The sequence below is a fragment of the Mercurialis annua genome, linkage group LG6, assembly GCF_937616625.2.
Source record: "Mercurialis annua linkage group LG6, ddMerAnnu1.2, whole genome shotgun sequence".
NCBI classification, from domain to species: domain Eukaryota; kingdom Viridiplantae; phylum Streptophyta; class Magnoliopsida; order Malpighiales; family Euphorbiaceae; genus Mercurialis; species Mercurialis annua.
In genome coordinates, this window is record NC_065575.1 from 47,235,106 (window position 1) to 47,253,962 (window position 18,857).

Consider the following 18,857-nt stretch of genomic DNA (forward strand, 5'->3'; position numbering starts at 1 on the left):
TATTGGAGTTCAGGAAAGATTGGACAATCTATCTAAAACTTGTCTTATCCAATACCAGAAGATGGGCCATATTGTTCAGTTTTTTCCATTATCGGCCTATTATTATATGAATACTTCATCTTCAATTTCCCTTTTATCCAAATGCATTCTCCTGTGACAAATTAAAAGAGCAATATATTGGCTCTCTCATGTAACTTTGAACTGCTTAAAATTCACCATGTCAATATTCAAAACTTCATTTTTAAATAAAACATATTAAAATCATTAACTAATGTGTCTTTTGTTAATTGGTGGTTGTAAATAATTACGTCTTGCGTCACACATTAAATAGAAAGTTTCATAATCCTACATGGTAGACTTGTTTCACCCAAGAATTTCTCACATTTTAGACTTGTCCGGAAATTCTAAAACCAAATCTTAAATGAGCTGATTGCTGAATCAAAGATATAAAGAATAGTTAACATGTGCTAAAAGCATAATTAGTTGCCCATAAGGTAGCAGTAGCAGATATCAGAAAACTACTTTTAACTGTGAAAAACACGGAAAGATGTAAAATCAATTCAGAGAATAGAGTAAATTTGACACCCATGAATGCTGGTTCACTAGAACAAATGTTGCAGCTGTGAGTTGATTGCAACATTTAGACTGGATAGCAGCCACTACAAAACAAAGATTTCATGTTTCTACCCTAATTTATGGCCATCACAAAATTTATTTTCATGAAAAGGCGCAAGGTCTCTCGGCACTAAGTTTTTACACCAAAACCCATTAGCACATCGATTTATAAAACAAAACTAATTTCCTGATAGAGCTTACCCTCCGTATCAAATACGCAATGGGGTACACTTCGAGCCTCAACTTCCCATCAATGCACGCAGTTGGGACTCAGCTGCGTTGTTTCCACAAGGAAAATCAGCAGAGTATATAAGGTCTTTCCTTTTCTTCTGGTCATGTTTTGCTGACTTGGTACTGTCAAGACCTCCATGCAGATAATAAGTGTTTGTTTCTCCATCGCACGCATCCCCGCGATACCGAAAATCTGAATTTGACAATGAACTTGAGAGAAGTGCACCACATTAGAATAATAAATCTAAACAAAGTAGCGCCAATATACCTGCAGTAGAATCATACATAGACGTATCAACTTCCTCCTGTATGTTTCTGCCGGTCTTCTGAAAGCGGAAAAACTGATTTCAAAATAAGCCACAATGCCAAAATAAATAAATAACTAAATAAATGAAACAAGAAAATTGAACTTTTAAAAATTGGAAAATCATCATAAATAAACGGTTTGGCATTATTTGATTCAAATCCCCTTTTCTCGTAAAATAACTATGATCAGCCAGAATGGCAGGCACAATATGCCAATTAACACAAACACCAAGGCATTTGACCACACAGTAAAGGTTTATCTACAAAAACTTTTACTTCTAAAATTCACATATAGTGCAATATGTATCAAAGGAAGAGCAAAAAAAAAATATATGAAACACGCCAACTTTACTCACTTGCCTCACACTGGGCCAAATGAGACTCAATAGAGATCCTGTAGGTCTGCGTGGCACCTGAGGGAACTGCTTCAAAAAGGCTTTCCTGCCAATAAAAGACCTTAAAGCATAAATAAGAATTTAGATGCAAACATGTAAAACAAAGAAGTAAGCACACGATAGTATAAGACTGAATGTCCAAAAAATATACTATCTACCATGAAAGGCAACTATGTAAATTTAAAAGATGGAGTATTATAAAAGATAATAGAACTTACTCTCCATATCAAGTACGCAATGCAACATAACTAATTTGATGGAAGTGTATCAATTGTGCCCTGAACAATTCCTGCCAAAATGCTGAAATTTACTCAACCACAGCCATCAAATCACCAGCTTTGCAAAAGCAGTGCCTGGCATCTGTTCCTAAAGCAACCTGCATAATTCCAAACAATCTGATCAATGGAAACACAAACAAATAGTAGCAACCATATAAATTAGCAAAACAATAGTGATAAAAACGAGATATGTCAAAGAACTTTAACAGACAAACAAGCATTTCAAACCCAAATGTAACAAAATTATCATAGGTTACTTAGGAAATAATGTCGGAGGTGCTAAGATAACCCTAGTGAATTCCCACTCAAAGATCAGCATTTAGTCGGACATCAGAGTCCTTGGAACAATGTTTGTGCTTAAATCATCAACTATGACAGAGTATCTTGCTTGATTAAGCAGAAGAATAATTTAAAGTCTTTGAAAAAATCACTTCTCACGGCAGTTAAACATCAAAGGATGGCATATTATGTTTATCAAGTTCACTCCAAAGAATATACAAGTCACTTATTCAGTTCACACAAGTGTCATAGTTGTAGTTCAACTTGGCCCAAAAGCATTTATATCTGAGAAAAGAAACTGCAAAACAGGCAAGACGGACCAGTGTAAATAGCCAAAGTTGCATCCTATGAGGTTCAAAATCACACGTGGGATCATACGGTACTGGAAAATAAAAAATTTACAGCAGTGTGAATTAACAGCATCACAGCGATTCAAACCTAATTCCCTTAATTAGAATGAGCCAGACAATTACCTTCTTTCCAGCCTCAACTTCCCCAACCTCAGAACCAACAGTCAGTACCTAAATTAAGGAAAAAGTAGAGGTGTTATGCCTTTGAAGTCAACATCCCTTCATGCAGACAAGATTGAAACTTTAATCACCTCTGCCATCAGATATCGCTCAAATTTCACGGCTGATTTGGGCAACACAAACACCAAGTTTTATCTCTCCCATTAGATATCGCTCAAGTTTCCCCAAATATTCTATAACCATTTTTCAGTCTGTTCAACTGGATCCTTACGTTTGTTATCCAGGGTCCTTCTAAAATAGTCGTATATATTGTACATAAGAAAATCCATGAAAAGGCACTTTTCAGATGCTGCACTTAATTGTTTAGCATTGTTATGTATCTTAAGGTAGGCTTTATCCATAATTTTATTAGAAATCTCATCAAAATTAAAGGAAATATCACTTAACTTCTGACTCCAAATTAAGGTCTTCTCAGGCATCCCTTGCTTGCAAAAGTGAGACAGCAGAACATTGGTAGTAACGACGTTTGGAACAAAAGCCATCTTTAGCAATTTTGCCGTTAAAATCATAGCACGGTCTAATATGTCAGTACATACAGCATTCATCAAAATATTGTATGTTACAGTGTCTGGAACAATGCCAACTGCCATAAGCTCATCCAGCATCATCACAGCTTGACTCATTTTTCGACTAATGCAGGATCCATGAATACGTATATTGTAGGTGGTAATATCAGGGTCCCACCCAGTCGCACACATTCTGTTCACGAAGTCATCTGCACTAACCATGTCTGACACTTTACAATAGCCACCAATCAATGTGTTATAGGTAATGACATCTGGGGTCAACCCAATACGACGCATGTCTACAAAAGTATCGTGTGCAGACCTCATTCTGCCCTCTTTACAGAATCCATTAATGATGATGTTCATAGTAAAAGTATCAGGAAGCAGACCATTTTGCCTCATCTTGTTCTCCAGCTTTAATGCTTCATCGAGCTTGCCACAATTGCAAAATCCTTGGATCAATGAGTTATATATAAAGTTGTTAGGCACAAAACCTTTCCTTAACATTTCCAAAAATACTTCATATCCCTCCTCCACCAAGCCAGCTTTGGAAAGGCCATCAATAAATGCTGAGAAGGCGACGGCATCAGGATACATCCCCCTTGCTTCCATCTCATGCCACAGACTGTGAGCCCCAGCTGTATCCCCTACCTTGAAATATCCATCTAAAAGCACTGTATAAGCAACTTTGTTGATGGGGAAATCTTTCTCTAGCATCTTATACAAGAGGTTCCTTGCTTCTTGCAGTCTTCCCTTCTTAGATAAACCCAAAAGCAGAGAACTGCATGTGGAAGATGATGGAAGGACATCAAACATAGCCATGACTTTATATGCTTTATGGGCATTCTCTTCAAACCCTGCCATGCTATAAGCTGAAATTACGGAATTAAACGCAATTACACTTAGAGGTATTCCTTTTTCAAGCAAATCCTCTAAACATTCCATGGCCTCATCCAACTTACCTGCCCAACACAGCCCTGCAACAGATATATCATATAATGAACAATCTGGATTCAAACCTGATAAGTGCCTGAACAACCTCTTGCTATCCTCTTCTCTACCATACTTTTGATTCCCTGCGACCAAAATATTAAAAGTTGCACCATCAGGAGATATACCCTTGTTTCTCATTTCTTCGTATAACATATTTGCCTGGCAAGCATTCCTTGCCTTAAAATATCCGTTCATCAAAGTGTTATACATAGAAACATTGGGAGAAAGACCCACCTCTTGGATTCCATCAAAAAGTTTACGTGCTTCCATCACATTTCCCTCATTGCAAAACGCAGTTATAATAGTGCTGAATGTAATTGAGCTAGGTTTACATCCATTTTTAATCATCAAATGCAACAACCCAAGAGCATCGGAAGTCCTGCCCCTTGTTCGATATGCATTTATTAAAATGTTATACGCATAAACATCAGGTTGACACCTAAACTTTTGCATAACAAATAACAAACTCTCACCAACTTGAAGATAGCCTTTCTGACAAAAACAAAGAATCATGATGTTGAAATTATGATTACAGGGGAGAGGACCTTCACGAATCATGCCCCTTAGTAACTTCCAAACGCTACCATAATCACCCACTCTGAGAAGCAGCCTGAAAAGAATTGAAATAGCTGATGAACTTGGCCTGACACCGACGTCCCTCATCCTAACCACAATCTCCAATGCCTCCTGAGGCATTCCAGCATTCATAAAGCCTCGCATGAGAGTATTAAGAACAGAGAAGTCAGACTCATATCTGTGGTGATTAGCCCACATAATCTCCACCAACTGTGTACTCCAGCTAGCCCCAAGTCTCTGAATAACCCAAGAAATAACATCTTGTGCGAGTAACTGGAGATCTTCAGCAGCCAAGAGATGGGCGGCAGAGCAGTAAGAGTGAACTGAGGCGTCAGAGTGAATATGAAAAACGAATTTGAAAAATGCAAATGCGGTTTGACGGTTATCCAACAGCCGCATGATGTTAACCAAGAATGAAGGACAAAAATTATGGGAAAACCCCTTTAAAAGGTAAGTTTGTCCGAGCTTTATAAGTGTACCTAATCCAACAACTAATAGACGTCGCTCATTGGAATTTAAAGAGCTCAAATGATGGTTAGGATTGGGAGTAGAGGGGTAAAAAGGGGAAAACTGATAGAAATAATCAAAAGTTGTATGAGAATTGGAAGAATGGGAGTGGTGTTGTAGTAGGAAATAAGGGTTTAGGGTCTTAGAATAGCAAATATGAGAGTGTCTGAAGAAAGGTAAGGAAGATTGGACCTTCAGAGAATTGCCCAGCCTGCGCACTTTAGCAGACATCCGGAGAGTGGCCGACGAGTTGGCCGTAGACGGTGCTGCCTTTCTTTCGTATCAGACTAGCGGCGCTTGGTAAGCGGGAAGCTCTCTGCAGCGTTGATAGTAAAGCTTCTGTCCAGTTTTCATAGTTATTGGGCTAAGTATGGATGTTAGTTCAGTTTCTCTCGTTTTGGGCTCCCTTTCTCAAGGCCTCGTTTGGGTCAAAAACCAATACTTGCCAGCTATGTAGCACGGAAACAGAAACGATACGAAACGGATACGGAAAAAAGATAAAATTTTAAAATAAAGGACACAAAACGTGAAGGAAACGTGTAAATAATAAAAATATAAGGATATATTTATAATATTAGAAATTATAAAATGCTATATATATATTAAATTTTATTTATATATTTATGTCAATTAATAAAATAAATCAAACATAATTAAATCCAACAAAAATAAAAAAACAAACTATTTTATAGATAAAGTAAATAATAAAAATTGTGAGTAATTGATTCATAAAAATTATTTGTTGAGAATTTTTTAGGTTTTTTTATAATTATATAATTTTTTTTATTTATGGAAACGGCCCGAAACGTTTCCTTATGAGTTTCCGAGAGTTTCTGGTTTTTGAAACGTTTCCGAAACGGGACACGCAACTTTGTCGAAATTTACGTACTTCATTGCTTGCCAGTTTTCAAGTCTATTTTTTATTTGTTTAATTTAAATTAATTTTAAAAATATATATATTTTCAGCAATTTCCAGAACTCCAAAATAGTGACTAAAATACAATGTCAAACACTCTCTTGGTCCGCTCAAATCAAATCAACTTCTTACCAAAATTAAAAAAAATATTTTAGAGAGATAATGGGTCAATGTTTATGCATGTTTCAGAAAAAATTTAATGCATAAATATTTACTGGGATATTGCTTTAAGGCTTAATTATTTAGAAACCACCCACTTTGGACTTTTTTTTCGTTTATACCCTGATTTAGGAAAAAATTCATTTATACCCTGAAGTATGTATTTATGTTTCACCTCTACCCCGAGACACTAAATTAATCTCTTTTCATTAAGAACAAAATTTAAAATAGTTCTTCATTTTTAACCTAAACTAATTAGAGATTAATTAGAAATGAATTTTTCTCTAAATGAAGGACTATTTTAATTTTTTTTAAATGAAAAGAGGTTAATTTAGTGCCTCGGGGTAGAGATGAAATATAAACACATACGTCAGGGTATAAATGAACTTTTTCCTAGGTCAGGGTATAAACGAAAAAAAAGTTCAAGTTGAGTGGTTTTTAAGTAATTAAGCCTCGCTTTAAACGTATTTTTTGGAATTATGAGATGTCGTAACCGTTATTGTTTTATGGTTGATTCGCGAGACGGGGATTGGTAGAAGCAACATTGATGTCACATCCATCCTCGCAACGAGATTCATCTTCAGTGGCTAATAGAATTGGCCTTGTCGCACCGGATTCTGATTGGTGACGCCTTCTAACTTTGATTTGCCCTCCATATATATTTATCTCTTATCGACAGCGGCACCTGAAGACGGCAAGAATTTTTGAAGTATTTCAAATTTTCAAGATATAATGATTTTGTCACAAAATGTGCGTGAAAGGTGAGGTTACATTAGTATGTTTAGTCTCAGGCCTCAATCGGTCTCTGCTTTCTTAATGTTCTGCTCCGATTACCTAATCATGCATTTCCTTTAATTTATATCTCAAGAAAACTAATTAAAAGAAAAGATAAGTAATTCCTTAAATCATAAAGTCATTTTTTTAATAATTGAATGAGGTGGAACGCATGTGAAAGGAAATGAACTCACAATCTAAACAGAATGTTACATAATGTTTACACCATTTGAGTTGTAAAGTCATTTGTAAATGACAAAAAAATATAGACATATTTTGAAACACTCACATTGGGTGTGATAGAAGGTATAGTGACTCTTTGTCACACCTTTGATTACGCTTTATTCTATAGTAGAAGAAATTAGATAATATAATATTATAGAACCGTATCATATTCATGATACGGTTTTAGGGCTTTTTATAAAAATAACCAAAATATTGATTTGGTTTACAAAAATACTACCTCTAATTTTACATTGCAAATATATGGTATATGGGTCTAAATATTTCATTTATACTGATTTTTTATTTTCTTCTCATCTTCTCCCTTGATATTCCTTCTTCATCGCTATGTCTGCTTCAATTTCACCATCCCAACATCATTGTCTCCATCTCCGCCATTGTCACGTTTATCATATTCTCGCCGGATATTACTCTTTGTTGTTGTAGGCATTGTATAACAAAACAATATAAACAAGGCTTAATACATAAGTGTGTCCCTGCACTTTGCACCTTTTGCACACAAGGACCCTGCACTTTATTGCCCCATATTTAAAGCCCTACACTCCTTATATCAGTAGCATGTGGTCTCTCAGTCCAAGCGAGTGATGACGCAGTTAGAGACTTCATCCATCTATTTACACGTCCTCCTCTCTAAGCTACATATCAGAAACCACATACACATCATATGACTTGACAAGACTTCATTTGAAGCTTTAAACGGTGATATTTTCAAAATTCCTCCTTCCGGCTGCATCCCCTTGGATCATTTCCGCCAAGTACCTGACATCTTCTTTCTCAATATGTTAGGAGCTCCGACAACGAATTTCGCCTCATTATCGACGAATACTTTTTCTCTCTTTATCGCTTCATCGTCGCATTCCCTCATCGTCTCCTTGAATGATCCCACCAAATCGAGATACGTCCCCGGCTTCAGCTTATCACCTTTAACTAAAGAACGACTCACGATATCACCTAATCCAAAAATCTCCTCTAAATTCTCATTACTTTTAAAAGTCACACTATTAACCTCTCTGCATTTTTCTCTCAGTTTGTCAACCAAATTAGCAGCTTTTTTCATTATTTTGTTCCAACTGTGGCGAGATCGTCTAGATTTGGGTTAGCCTCGTCGGTGACGCTGTTCACTTGGCTGGGTATTGAAGCCATTTGATGACAAATAAATAAGGATCAGTACCTGATATTTCCAGTGTAACCATTGGTTCTAGTGATATCCAGTTTATTTGGTTGACTAACTTGTTGAGTGGATTGACTGTTTTATTCTCATCATAGTCTTACATTTTCAGAGTTAGTTTGCTACTTCAATGAATTTGAAGTTCTTTAGAAAAAATATATATGTAAAGACTTCTTGACGTTCAACTTATGTAAAAATAGTGCTTTACTTAGGCAATTTAGTGTGTTGAGAGATTGATAGTTTTGTTAAAGAATCTTAGTTGTGGTTTTTTTATGCTTCCTGATGTGAAGGAATACCATGATTTGTATTTGGACATATCTCGTATCGATTATTTGTAGTTGTTGAGAAGTCTTTTCATCTTCTAGATTGATATCAATATAACTCAACTCATTTAAATGCCAACGCAATACAGGCTGCATGTATGGATAATTTTCCTTCAATTGGCTCTGTTTGGAGCTTCTTCTGCTTTATATTTTTTTCCTTGAAGTTCTTTGTTCGTAATTCATTAAATGTGAATAAACGGAAATTCAACAAGAAGAAACGCGTGTACGGGTTGGGTTCTGCGAGCAGCAGGTACGCCGGGCCAAGCAGCAGCAGGGTGCAGCGAGGCAGCTCTTCTCGGACGTCGCAGCAGGCAGACGAGGAGGTCGAGCGCCGTGTGCAGGCCGGCATTCAGGAGGGTCTGCGACTGGCTCGGGAACAGCAGGCTGCGAACATGGCCCAAATGATACGCGAGGAGATTGCCAGGATGATTCCTAACCTTCCGGCAGAGTATCGGCCACAGCGCCCACCTACCCCACCAGACGATGACGACACTCCAGCTTTGTAGTGTCGTGTTAGCTTATTTTATTACACACATATATACGGTTTTTATTTTTATTTTTTGACCTTTACATTTATACTTTGATATTTATATATATATATATTTATTTATCAGTTTCAATTGATTGTAATTTATAAATGAATTGTTATTACTGTATTTAAAACGACAGGGGACAACGGCAAAAAATAGCGTAAAACGGCAAAAAAATGCCAAAAAAAAATAAATTTTGCGACAGATTGTGGCATTTGCGACGGACTTGTCCATCGCCAATTCATCAGCGTTTGGAGACAAAAGCTGATGAATTGGCGACGGATTTTGTCCGTCGCTGATTTGCGACGGATATATCCGTCGCAGACCCTCAGCCTTCGTCTCCAAGGCTGAGGCATTTGCGACGGACTTTTCCGTCGCAAATGCACAAGTTCCGTCGCCAATTTGTCTCCAAACGAAATGAATTGGTGACACAATTGCGACGGACGTTGTGGCTTTTGCGACGGACGTTTCCGTCGCAAAATTAGCCACGGACACGTTTTTGGTCGCAAATTTTGTTTGCGACCAAAAATGTTGCGACGGATACAATCCGTCGCAAATCCGTCGCAAAAGCTGTTTTGCGACGGAAATGAGGGCTTTAGCGACGGAATTTTCCGTCGCTAAAGCCCTGTTTTCTTGTAGTGTTGAGAGATCTTTGACCATCGACATCTTGGAATTGCTTATGTTTTCTTGCATTAGCAAATATGAAGCATGCTAGTATGATATTTGCATCTGTGATGCGATCCTCTTCCATATAAACAAGATAACGTAATGCACAAATTCATTTTTTAGTGCTTTTTTCAATTTTTGCGGCCTTCTAATCTACGGCAAGATTTATTGACATTCTCCGACGCCGTTTCACGAGTGTTAACTCTGGAAATAGGTTTAATACTCGTCGCTACTTGTAACGGCATCAGTTTTACGTCGGAAAACAACTCGTCAACAAGAAGCATGTTAAGGAAATTATCAAGAAGGAACTCAAAATCGACAAGATCTAAATTGTCTTACAGATCACTGGCTACAGTGGTGGCATTAGAAGAGGCTGATGGTTTCTTTGAAGAAGTGTCTCCTTCACAGTAGAAGGAGATACGAGAACTTAACCAGCCGTGAAATGGAAAGGTGGCCAGAGAAAATTTCTCCAGCAACATGGTGATGTTGTTGACACAAGCGTGAGCCATTTTTTATGAGGTGGTGAAAAGCATTCACTGAAAATAAAGAGAGGTTTTAGTGAGAGAGAGAGAGGGAGGGGAGAGGGACAATGAGAGGTTTTTGATAGGGATTTTGATTGTTTGGGCTCTTCAGTATCTTTCATGTTAGGAAGATGAAGATGAGGATGAAGAAGAGAAAGGATATGAAAATTGGAAAAAGGAAGAATTTGAATAAATTATCAAAAGAATAATGACATTTCACATTTTATAAAGACCCACCTGGCAAAATAATAATAATGTGGCACTCGAGGTTACATTTATTATTCTCACAAAAAACACGTGAAGTACACGCGTTAATAGAAGGATATCGAGTTGACGAATACTTAGAGTGAAGGGAGTTAATGAAATAGCGTTATATTTCAGGGACCTTATGTGCAAAAAGTGCAAAGCGACACACTTATGTATTTAGCCTATAAACAAAAAGGCTGAAGTTATCGCAAACGGCGGTAGCGCAATAAGCGGAGGCGAGGAAAACCAAGTGAATACAAAATCAACAAAAGTGATGGTGAAATAAAAAAGGAGGAATTGTAGAAAAGTAGCAATGGGAAAACTGGCTGGAAACAAGAATTAATTGTAAAAGAAGAAGATGAAGAAGAAGGTGAAGTGGATTTAAATTATCTTTAATTATTTACCATTAGCCATTTGGCATTTATATGTATTAAAAATTAAATATTTTATTTGTTAGAATGCCACATCAAATTAAGTTAACGATGTTATAAACTCATGGTGACGGAAGGGTTTAAATGTTCTTTTTTGGAAACGTTAAGGTTATTTTTGAGATGAAAAATACATTAGTGGTACAGGTGAGACACGGACAAAACATCAGGGTCATTTTTATACCTTCTCTCTAGTTAAAATTTGTGCTAACTAAGACCATCTCCAACCCATACCCATTTTTGGGTTTGGGTCTTGTTTTTCAACTCCAACCCATACCTACTTCCCACCCCATTTCTTTGTTTGTGAATAGTAGCAACCCACTTCTTGGTATGCACTATTCACACAAACTCATTTTTTGGTTAATTGGATATTTACTTTTTAATTACAATTTATATAGCTAACTTTGTAAATATTCATTTTGGTCCAACTTTTCATTAAATACCAATTAAATTTTTCATAATGTAATCCAAATTATTTTTATTGGTAAAAATAAAATAAATAAATTAAATTATTTAAATTAAATACATAAAATTTAAACAACATATTTTTTATTTAAACATAAAAATTACGTTACATTAAACATAAACATTACATTACATTAAACATTGAAGCGGGTAGATAAATATTATAATTAAAGTAATCCTAGAACAAAAATTAAAATAATAGTTAATAAACAACATTAAACATTAAAATTATTTAATTAATAATCTGGTAAATTGCCCCTCGATCCACTAATATCATGAAAATATTGGCTAAAATTATCATTTAAGCATTATTAAATAAATGAATAGATGAGGATGTATGTGTTTAAAATATAAATATAGATGTGAAATGGTAAATGATTAAATATAGTAGTATTAAATATAAAAGAAAATATATAGAGAATATTCTTTTAGTGTGAAAAATGGGGTAATGGGTTGGAGTAAAAACACTGTAGCAAACTCAAAAGTGGGTAAATTGAAAATTTAAAATGAGTTTTGGGTTGGAGATGCCCTAACTACCCATGATGTGCAAGTTGAAATTGTCACTCAAGTCAATATTTCTGACTTATTTGTAATGTACACATTTTTCATTTGTAATGCTGTGATTTTGGAAGATTAGTATACCCACTTATTCTCAAATAAGAATCTAACATTATTGTAAATCAAATCCCCATAACTTTATATGAGCATATTGTGAGACAAAATGGACAATTTCTGCTATTCAATGAGTGTTAATTCATGAGTGGAAGAACAAAGCTCACAAGAGTAGTGGGCAAGAAATTGTTGTGTTTGTTGCCATGTTATCTTCATAATAGAGAAATAGATCTCAAATTTCATGAGTCTCACAACTTACTTTGTACACTAAATTCGCATCACAAAACATATTCTTTGCAATACTTCCTTTGGATGCTCTCAATAATATTGGGGGTAAAGAAATAGTAGAAAATAATACAGAGCCATTCGCTTCAATTTTTCTATAAACATTCAACCACCGTTACCAACCCGTAACAAAAATGAAAAGCAAAATCTTAGATGGCCGTTGCTTTCAGTCGCTTGAACCCATTTGTACAGATCAAGGCTCTGCAAATATTTTCTTCATTTAAATCCTCTCAAAATTAGCTTAAGTTATTCTTTTGTATAGTACTAATCGGCGGTTCAATCAAGCAACAGCGACTGTGCCGGACTGTACAGTTGATGTGGTCGGAGATTTGTCTCCGGAGTCAGAAGTCCTGATAGATCTACTACTACTAGAAGAAGACGACGAGATTTTCCAGCTCTTTTTCTTTCTGGATGATGACTCATCCATCTCTATTTGTTCTTGTCTGCACTCTTTGCTACAGAAAGGCGTGTTCCCTCTGCAGATCCACAAAACAACTCTTCATTAGAAAACTTATTAATCATGAACGCTTCTTAAGTACTCATCAAACAAATTGAAATGAAAAAAATTACAGTAAAATGAAATTCTAACCTGTACATAAAGATGTCGGAGTTGTAGCCAAGAGGTTTCCGGCAAAGAAAACAGGCTTCGAGGAAGTGAGGCTCCTGACCGGAATAAGCCATGCCGATGAATCGAGGTTAGAAGAGTAGAGGAGGAGGGTCTGTTTGGGTTCGTGAGACGGTCTATATATAAAAGTGTTTGAGAAAGTTGGAGAAGGAGAGAGGGTATCAGGTGCTGAATGTACCACTCTCACTATGGTGGTCTGCCAGATCCCGCACCTTCATTTGTCTGCATTTTACAATTTTGCAAAATAGGTTGTAAATAAATGATAGTAGTGGTAAAATGTCAAATACTCTATATTTTTTAAAATTTAATTAAATTTTGTAAAAGCTAAAAATTTATCTAATTTGATAAATTTTAGATAAATTTGTTGACAATTTATTCAATTTATAAAATCGATTTAAAAATTATATTATTGATAATAACTCCCCAAAACATATATTATTAATAATATTATATGCCTAAAAGGTAACACTCGCTAATTTAGAAATTAAATGTGTGTAAACAATATTATATCTTTAGTGCTAAATATAAAAATACATATATTAGATATCCATCGGTTTATGATTACACAATCTATGATTCAAAATCATATAAAAAAATGAGACACCAAAATAAATTATAAAAAAATGAGCGGCCACTACGCCAAAATTCAATTTATGATGGATGCATGCATCTCTCGCAAATCACCAAAACTTGCTTTTTTCGCTTTTTAGTGTTGGAATCCTCCATCTCTTTTTCTTTTTCATATCACGTCCAATAGATTTGTTATTTACTAGTATTATGTAGTTTAAAAAGATTTTAATTTAGAAAATAAAATAAGTCATTCAAATTCGAGCATATAATCTGAGTTTTTGTTTTTGTTCACTTTGGAATGTATTCTCAACTCAACAACTTACATATCTATCTCATATGCTAAATTAATATAATTCTATTTTTAAACATGAAAATTTTATGACATATTGACTATACATGCAACTGAGGTGGAGTCAACAATATTAACATTAGAGAATCAATAATGATCATTAATTTAATTCTATCTTTTTCTACAAGTAATTTAGTTAGCTAAATTATTATTGATAGTTCACATTTAAATAATACTCCAAGTTAAGTGATATTTTAACTTCTCAAACTATATTATAGCAAACAAATCTAATTATTTCTTGAGATGCTTTTAAAATTTGTATATATATATATAAAAAAAATGGTAGGGTGAAATTCCAATATATTTTATTCCCTCTTTGTCTTCAAATGATCCAAAATAAATTTAAATACATAAATAATAATAGTCCACCAATATGGAGTGTTATGGAAGTTCTATTGCACTCCTCTATCTAGCAGCAGCAACAATGCCATTTTAAAAGGGTTTTGCTATTCGCCGCCCCTTTTTACTTAGCACCGCACAGGCGAAAGACATTTTTACCCCTTTAGCAAAATTTCAAAAAAAAAAGTTCTCTCAACTCATTCGAACACACTCGAACAACTACGTAAAAAGTCGAGTAAAATGACGGATAACGAGTATAATTCGTCGGAAAACGAGTACCGACAGTCGGAAACAATATGTTCCGGCTTTTTCGAGATAAAAAATAATTTTTAATTTTTTTTTCTGTTTTTCCGGCGTCCCCTCCAGAGGAGAGGACGCCGGAAAGCGGCGTCCCCTCCTCTGGAGAGGACGTGGATTCCCACGTCCTCTCCTGAAGAGGGGACGTCGTTCGTCCCCTCTTCAGGAGAGGACGTGGAAAATCCACGTCCTCTCCAGAGGAGGGGACGTGGAAAATCCACGTCCTCTCCAGAGGAGGGGACGTGGATTTCCCACGTCCTCTCCTGAGGAGGGGACGAACGACGTCCCCTCTTCAGGAGGGGACGTGGGCAATCCACGTCCTCTCCAGAGGAGGGGACGCCGCTTTCCGGCGTCCACTCCTCTGGAGGGGACGTGAAATGTAAACGTCCCTCCTTAAAAAAATTTAAAAAAATTATTTATTTCGAGTTTTTTTAAAAAAAAATATTTATCGGGGGTTGTTTCCGAACGTCGATACTCGTTATCCGATGAATTGTACTCGTTGTTCGTCATTTTAATCGATTTTTTACGTATTTGTTCGAATGTATTCGAATGAGTTGAGAGAACTTTTTTTTCAAAATTTTGCTAAAAGGACAGAAATGTCTTTTGCCTGTGCGGTGGTAAGTAAAACCGGGCGGTGTTTAGCAATCCAGTTTTAAAAAGGGACCTTATTTTATAAATAAGGATAAATATGTATAATACAAATACTTATTGTGTGTTAAAACTAAAATATAAGAAATATAAGGGTAAGCAACAGATTTGTGTAAATTGTGAGGGGCAAAACAGAAAACAAAAAAGAGACTAATTGGACCACTTGGGTCATTCTCTCCATAGTGGTGGACTTGATAATGAGTAGGCCCTACAACACCCATAAACAAACCAATGTTTTTAAAACCGGACCGGACCGGCCGGTCTAACCGGGTTAACCGGGAACCGGCCACTTGTCCGGTCCGGTTAGATATTAAAAACCCAAAATTAAAAAAACGGTAAAAACTCGGGTTGACCCGGGAGAATCCGTTTTTACACTTAAAACGGATGGATCCGGTTTTTGAACAAATGACCTATTTTCTAGAAAAATTACCGTGACCTTTAATATTTCTTTCACAATTTCATCCCCATCTCTGGTTTTGTGTCTTGAGTCGACTCCAATTGATAATCAAATTAGGGTTCATATGCCAAACTAAGTGACGAAAGCATCATACTTCCATAAATCTGTAAGTTTTCAATTTTATTAATTGTCTCACTTCATTTGTCTTTTAGTTTATTAATTCAATTGAAAAGTTTGGTTGCTCTGAGCTGATATGTGATTCTATTCTAAGTGGTAAATTGATGGCTTTAATAGTTATCATTTCCAATAGGATTAGGCGAGAAATAGTATATGAGTAAACTCCTGATGAAAAATATGTAGTATCATGCTGGTTTTTTTTAATGTTATGTATATTTAAAAATCTAGTTTTTGAATAAAAGATTGAGTACTTTAATTTTAAATTTCAGATTGAATTTTGGTTTAAATTTGAGATGTGATTGCAACTCAAATGAATTTGAATTTTGATTAAATTAATTTTTTTCCTTAAATCTGAATTTTGATTAAATTGATATTCTTCTTTGAATCTGAATTTCAGAATGAATTTTGACTAAATTTAAATCTTCTTTTTTGAATTTAAATTTTGTCTAAATTGATCTTTAACAACCTCAATCTAGGTCTGCTAATATTTGATGTTCATCATTTTAAGTGAGTTATCACTTATTACAGTTTGTTTTAGGTGAGAAATTGTATATGTAGCATTGATTGAAATATGGCATGTTTGCATAATATTCATATTGCTTTCATATTGTGAGACTAGACTATACCTTCACAGATGGTATCTTAAGTGTTTAATTGATTGATTTTTTATTTATTCTTCAGTTTACAATGTACCAGGATAAATAATATTATGTTTTTTTTTTCAGTTATGGATAATATGAATTCACATACACCTTCATCTGAAGGTATTTCTTCAGTACACGTTTCTTCTGAACGTTCGATACGACAGAAAAGAGATCTAGCATGGAAATATATTAGTGAAGGAGCGGGTTTGAATGGAAAAAAAATACTGATATGCGGGTTTTGCCAAAAGCAAATTTGTGGTGGCGGTATTAATAGAATGAAACAACATCTTGCAGGAGCAAAGGGAAATATTGATGCATGCAAAAAAGTAACAGCCGATGTTCGTTGTGAGATGAAAGGGTTATTAGAAGAAAATGTTAAAAAGGTTAATGAAAAGAAAGGGATTTTTGAGTCAAATGATAACTCTACTCAAGAGAGTCCATCAACTGGAAAAAGAAAAGCGAATACTCAGTTAGGGTCTTATTTCAAAATGGGGTTAAATGACAAGGATCAACCTAGTATCAAAGCATGTATGCAAAGCAAGGAAAGATGGCATGACGTTGATATGGCTATTGCACTATGGTTTTATGATGCTTGCATTCCCATGAATGCAGTAAATTCTGCTTTTTTCACTACTGCAATAAGCAAAATAGCAGGTATGGGTCATGGATATACCGGTCCTTCTTATCATTCATTGCGTGTTAATTTATTGCATGATGCTAAACAACATGTTTCATTAATCATTGACTCATTTAGACGCACATGGATTGAAACCGGTTGTACTATAATGGGAGATGGATGGAAAGATGTTAGGCAAAGACCATTAATTAACTTCTTAGTGTATTGTCCTAAAGGAATAACTTTTCTTAAATCTGTTGATGCTTCAGATATTTACACAAATGCAGAAACTTTATGCAATTTATTTGCAGAAATTGTAGAAATTGTGGGTCATGAAAATGTAATTCATATGGTGACTGATAATGGTGCTAATTATAAGGCTGCCGGTGCTAAACTTACCGAAAGGTATTCTCAAATTACATGGTCACCATGTGCAGCTCATTGTGTTAATTTAATCCTTAAAGATGTCGGAGAAATTCCTAATGTTCAAAGTTTGGCTACTCTTGCTTCGAAGGTGACTGTGTTTGTTTATAACCACAAATGTACCTTGAATTGGTTAAGAAAAAGACCCGGTTGGAGAGAAATTATTCGCCCAGGAGCTACTCGATTTGCCACAACTTTTATTGCTTTGCAAAGCTTATATGAGCGTAAGGATCACTTACATGCCTTGGTTATTGATACTGAGTTCAAGAAATTTTTGAAAATGCAGAAAGGTAAAGAAGTTAAACAAATTGTTCAAGATGGGAATTTTTGGAATAATTGTTTGATGATTGTGCGCATTATGGGGCCGATAATACGTTTGTTACGTATTTGTGATACTGATGAAAAACCAACATTAGGCTATGTTTATGAGGGTATGTATCGAGCAAGATTGGCTATTAAAAAGTTATTCAAGAATAGAAAGACTTTATATAAGCCATATACTAGCATCATAAAGCAGAGATGGGATCGAATGTTGCGTCTTGATCTTCATGCTGCAGCCTATTATTTGAATCCGGCTTTTCAATATGATCAAGAAAATTTCTGCAAGAAACCAGAAATCATGCGAGGACTCTTGAATGTGATTGATAAGCAAAATGCTTGTAGCAAAACGAAGATGGCCGATGAACTGAGATATTTTAGAGACACTACTAAAATGCAGCGTTTTAGCGACGGATTTTTCCGTCGCTAAAACGCCGTTTTCCGTCGCTAAACCGTTTAGCGACGGATTTGCCGACGGATTCAATCCGTCGGCAATTGTGGCGTCGCTAATCGGTTTAGCGACGTCCCAATAACATCCGTCGCCATTTGGCGACGGATACATCCGTCGCCAAATGGCAAATATCCGTCGCCAAACACGTCTTGGGCGACGCGGTTGGCGACGACAGGGGACGCGTTTGGCGACGGATAAGCCCGTCGCCAAACAGCGACGGAAATATCCGTCGCCGTTTATCCGTCGCCATATGGCGACGGATAAATGGCGACGGATATTTCCGTCGCCAAAATCACCTTTTTAAAAACGGTGTTGCATTTTAGCGACGGATAAAATCCGTCGCTACAATGCAAAATCCGTCGGGAAATGGAAATTATTTCGGGCAGAATATTTTTGCTTTTCGGCTTTTAATTAAATATAAACCCTGTGTTTAATAACGCACAAATTGTAA

At 35.7% G+C, this 18,857-nt stretch overlaps 3 protein-coding genes and 1 long non-coding RNA gene across 6 annotated transcripts; 1 reads left to right on the forward strand and 3 right to left on the reverse strand.

Annotated features, from left to right (window-relative positions):
- Positions 1 to 508: 508 nt before the first annotated feature.
- Positions 509 to 1,833, reverse strand: LOC126686852 (uncharacterized). The gene is made up of 4 exons (XR_007644003.2): positions 1,766 to 1,833; positions 1,509 to 1,593; positions 1,115 to 1,172; positions 509 to 1,039 (listed from the first exon to the last, which is right to left on the reverse strand). It is a non-coding gene; the product is annotated as an uncharacterized LOC126686852 (long non-coding RNA).
- LOC126686851 (pentatricopeptide repeat-containing protein At1g63400-like) lies at positions 1,823 to 5,563 on the reverse strand. Of its 3 annotated transcripts, none has more exons than XM_056106159.1 (3): positions 4,607 to 5,563; positions 2,578 to 4,216; positions 1,823 to 1,923 (listed from the first exon to the last, which is right to left on the reverse strand). In XM_056106159.1, the coding sequence occupies exons 1-2, from the start codon at positions 5,445 to 5,447 to the stop codon at positions 2,808 to 2,810; spliced, it is 2,250 nt and encodes a 749-aa protein (XP_055962134.1). In that variant the 5' UTR covers positions 5,448 to 5,563; the 3' UTR covers positions 1,823 to 1,923; positions 2,578 to 2,807. The 3 variants fall into 3 exon arrangements, with proteins under 3 accessions (XP_055962134.1, XP_050237075.1, XP_050237073.1); XM_050381116.2 differs by having other exon boundaries at positions 1,835 to 1,923; positions 2,578 to 2,625; positions 2,706 to 5,563; XM_050381118.2 differs by having other exon boundaries at positions 2,578 to 5,563.
- A 6,879-nt stretch (positions 5,564 to 12,442) lies between these two features.
- LOC126654139 (FCS-Like Zinc finger 3) lies at positions 12,443 to 13,299 on the reverse strand. Its single transcript, XM_050348206.2, has 2 exons — positions 13,142 to 13,299; positions 12,443 to 13,028 (listed from the first exon to the last, which is right to left on the reverse strand). Exons 1-2 carry the CDS (start codon positions 13,231 to 13,233, stop codon positions 12,833 to 12,835), a joined length of 288 nt encoding a protein of 95 aa, XP_050204163.1. The 5' UTR covers positions 13,234 to 13,299; the 3' UTR covers positions 12,443 to 12,832.
- Positions 13,300 to 16,681: 3,382 nt separating this feature from the next.
- Positions 16,682 to 18,821, forward strand: LOC126687974 (uncharacterized). Its single transcript, XM_050382526.1, has 2 exons — positions 16,682 to 18,356; positions 18,793 to 18,821. Exons 1-2 carry the CDS (start codon positions 16,682 to 16,684, stop codon positions 18,819 to 18,821), a joined length of 1,704 nt encoding a protein of 567 aa, XP_050238483.1.
- The last annotated feature ends 36 nt before the right edge of the window (positions 18,822 to 18,857 follow it).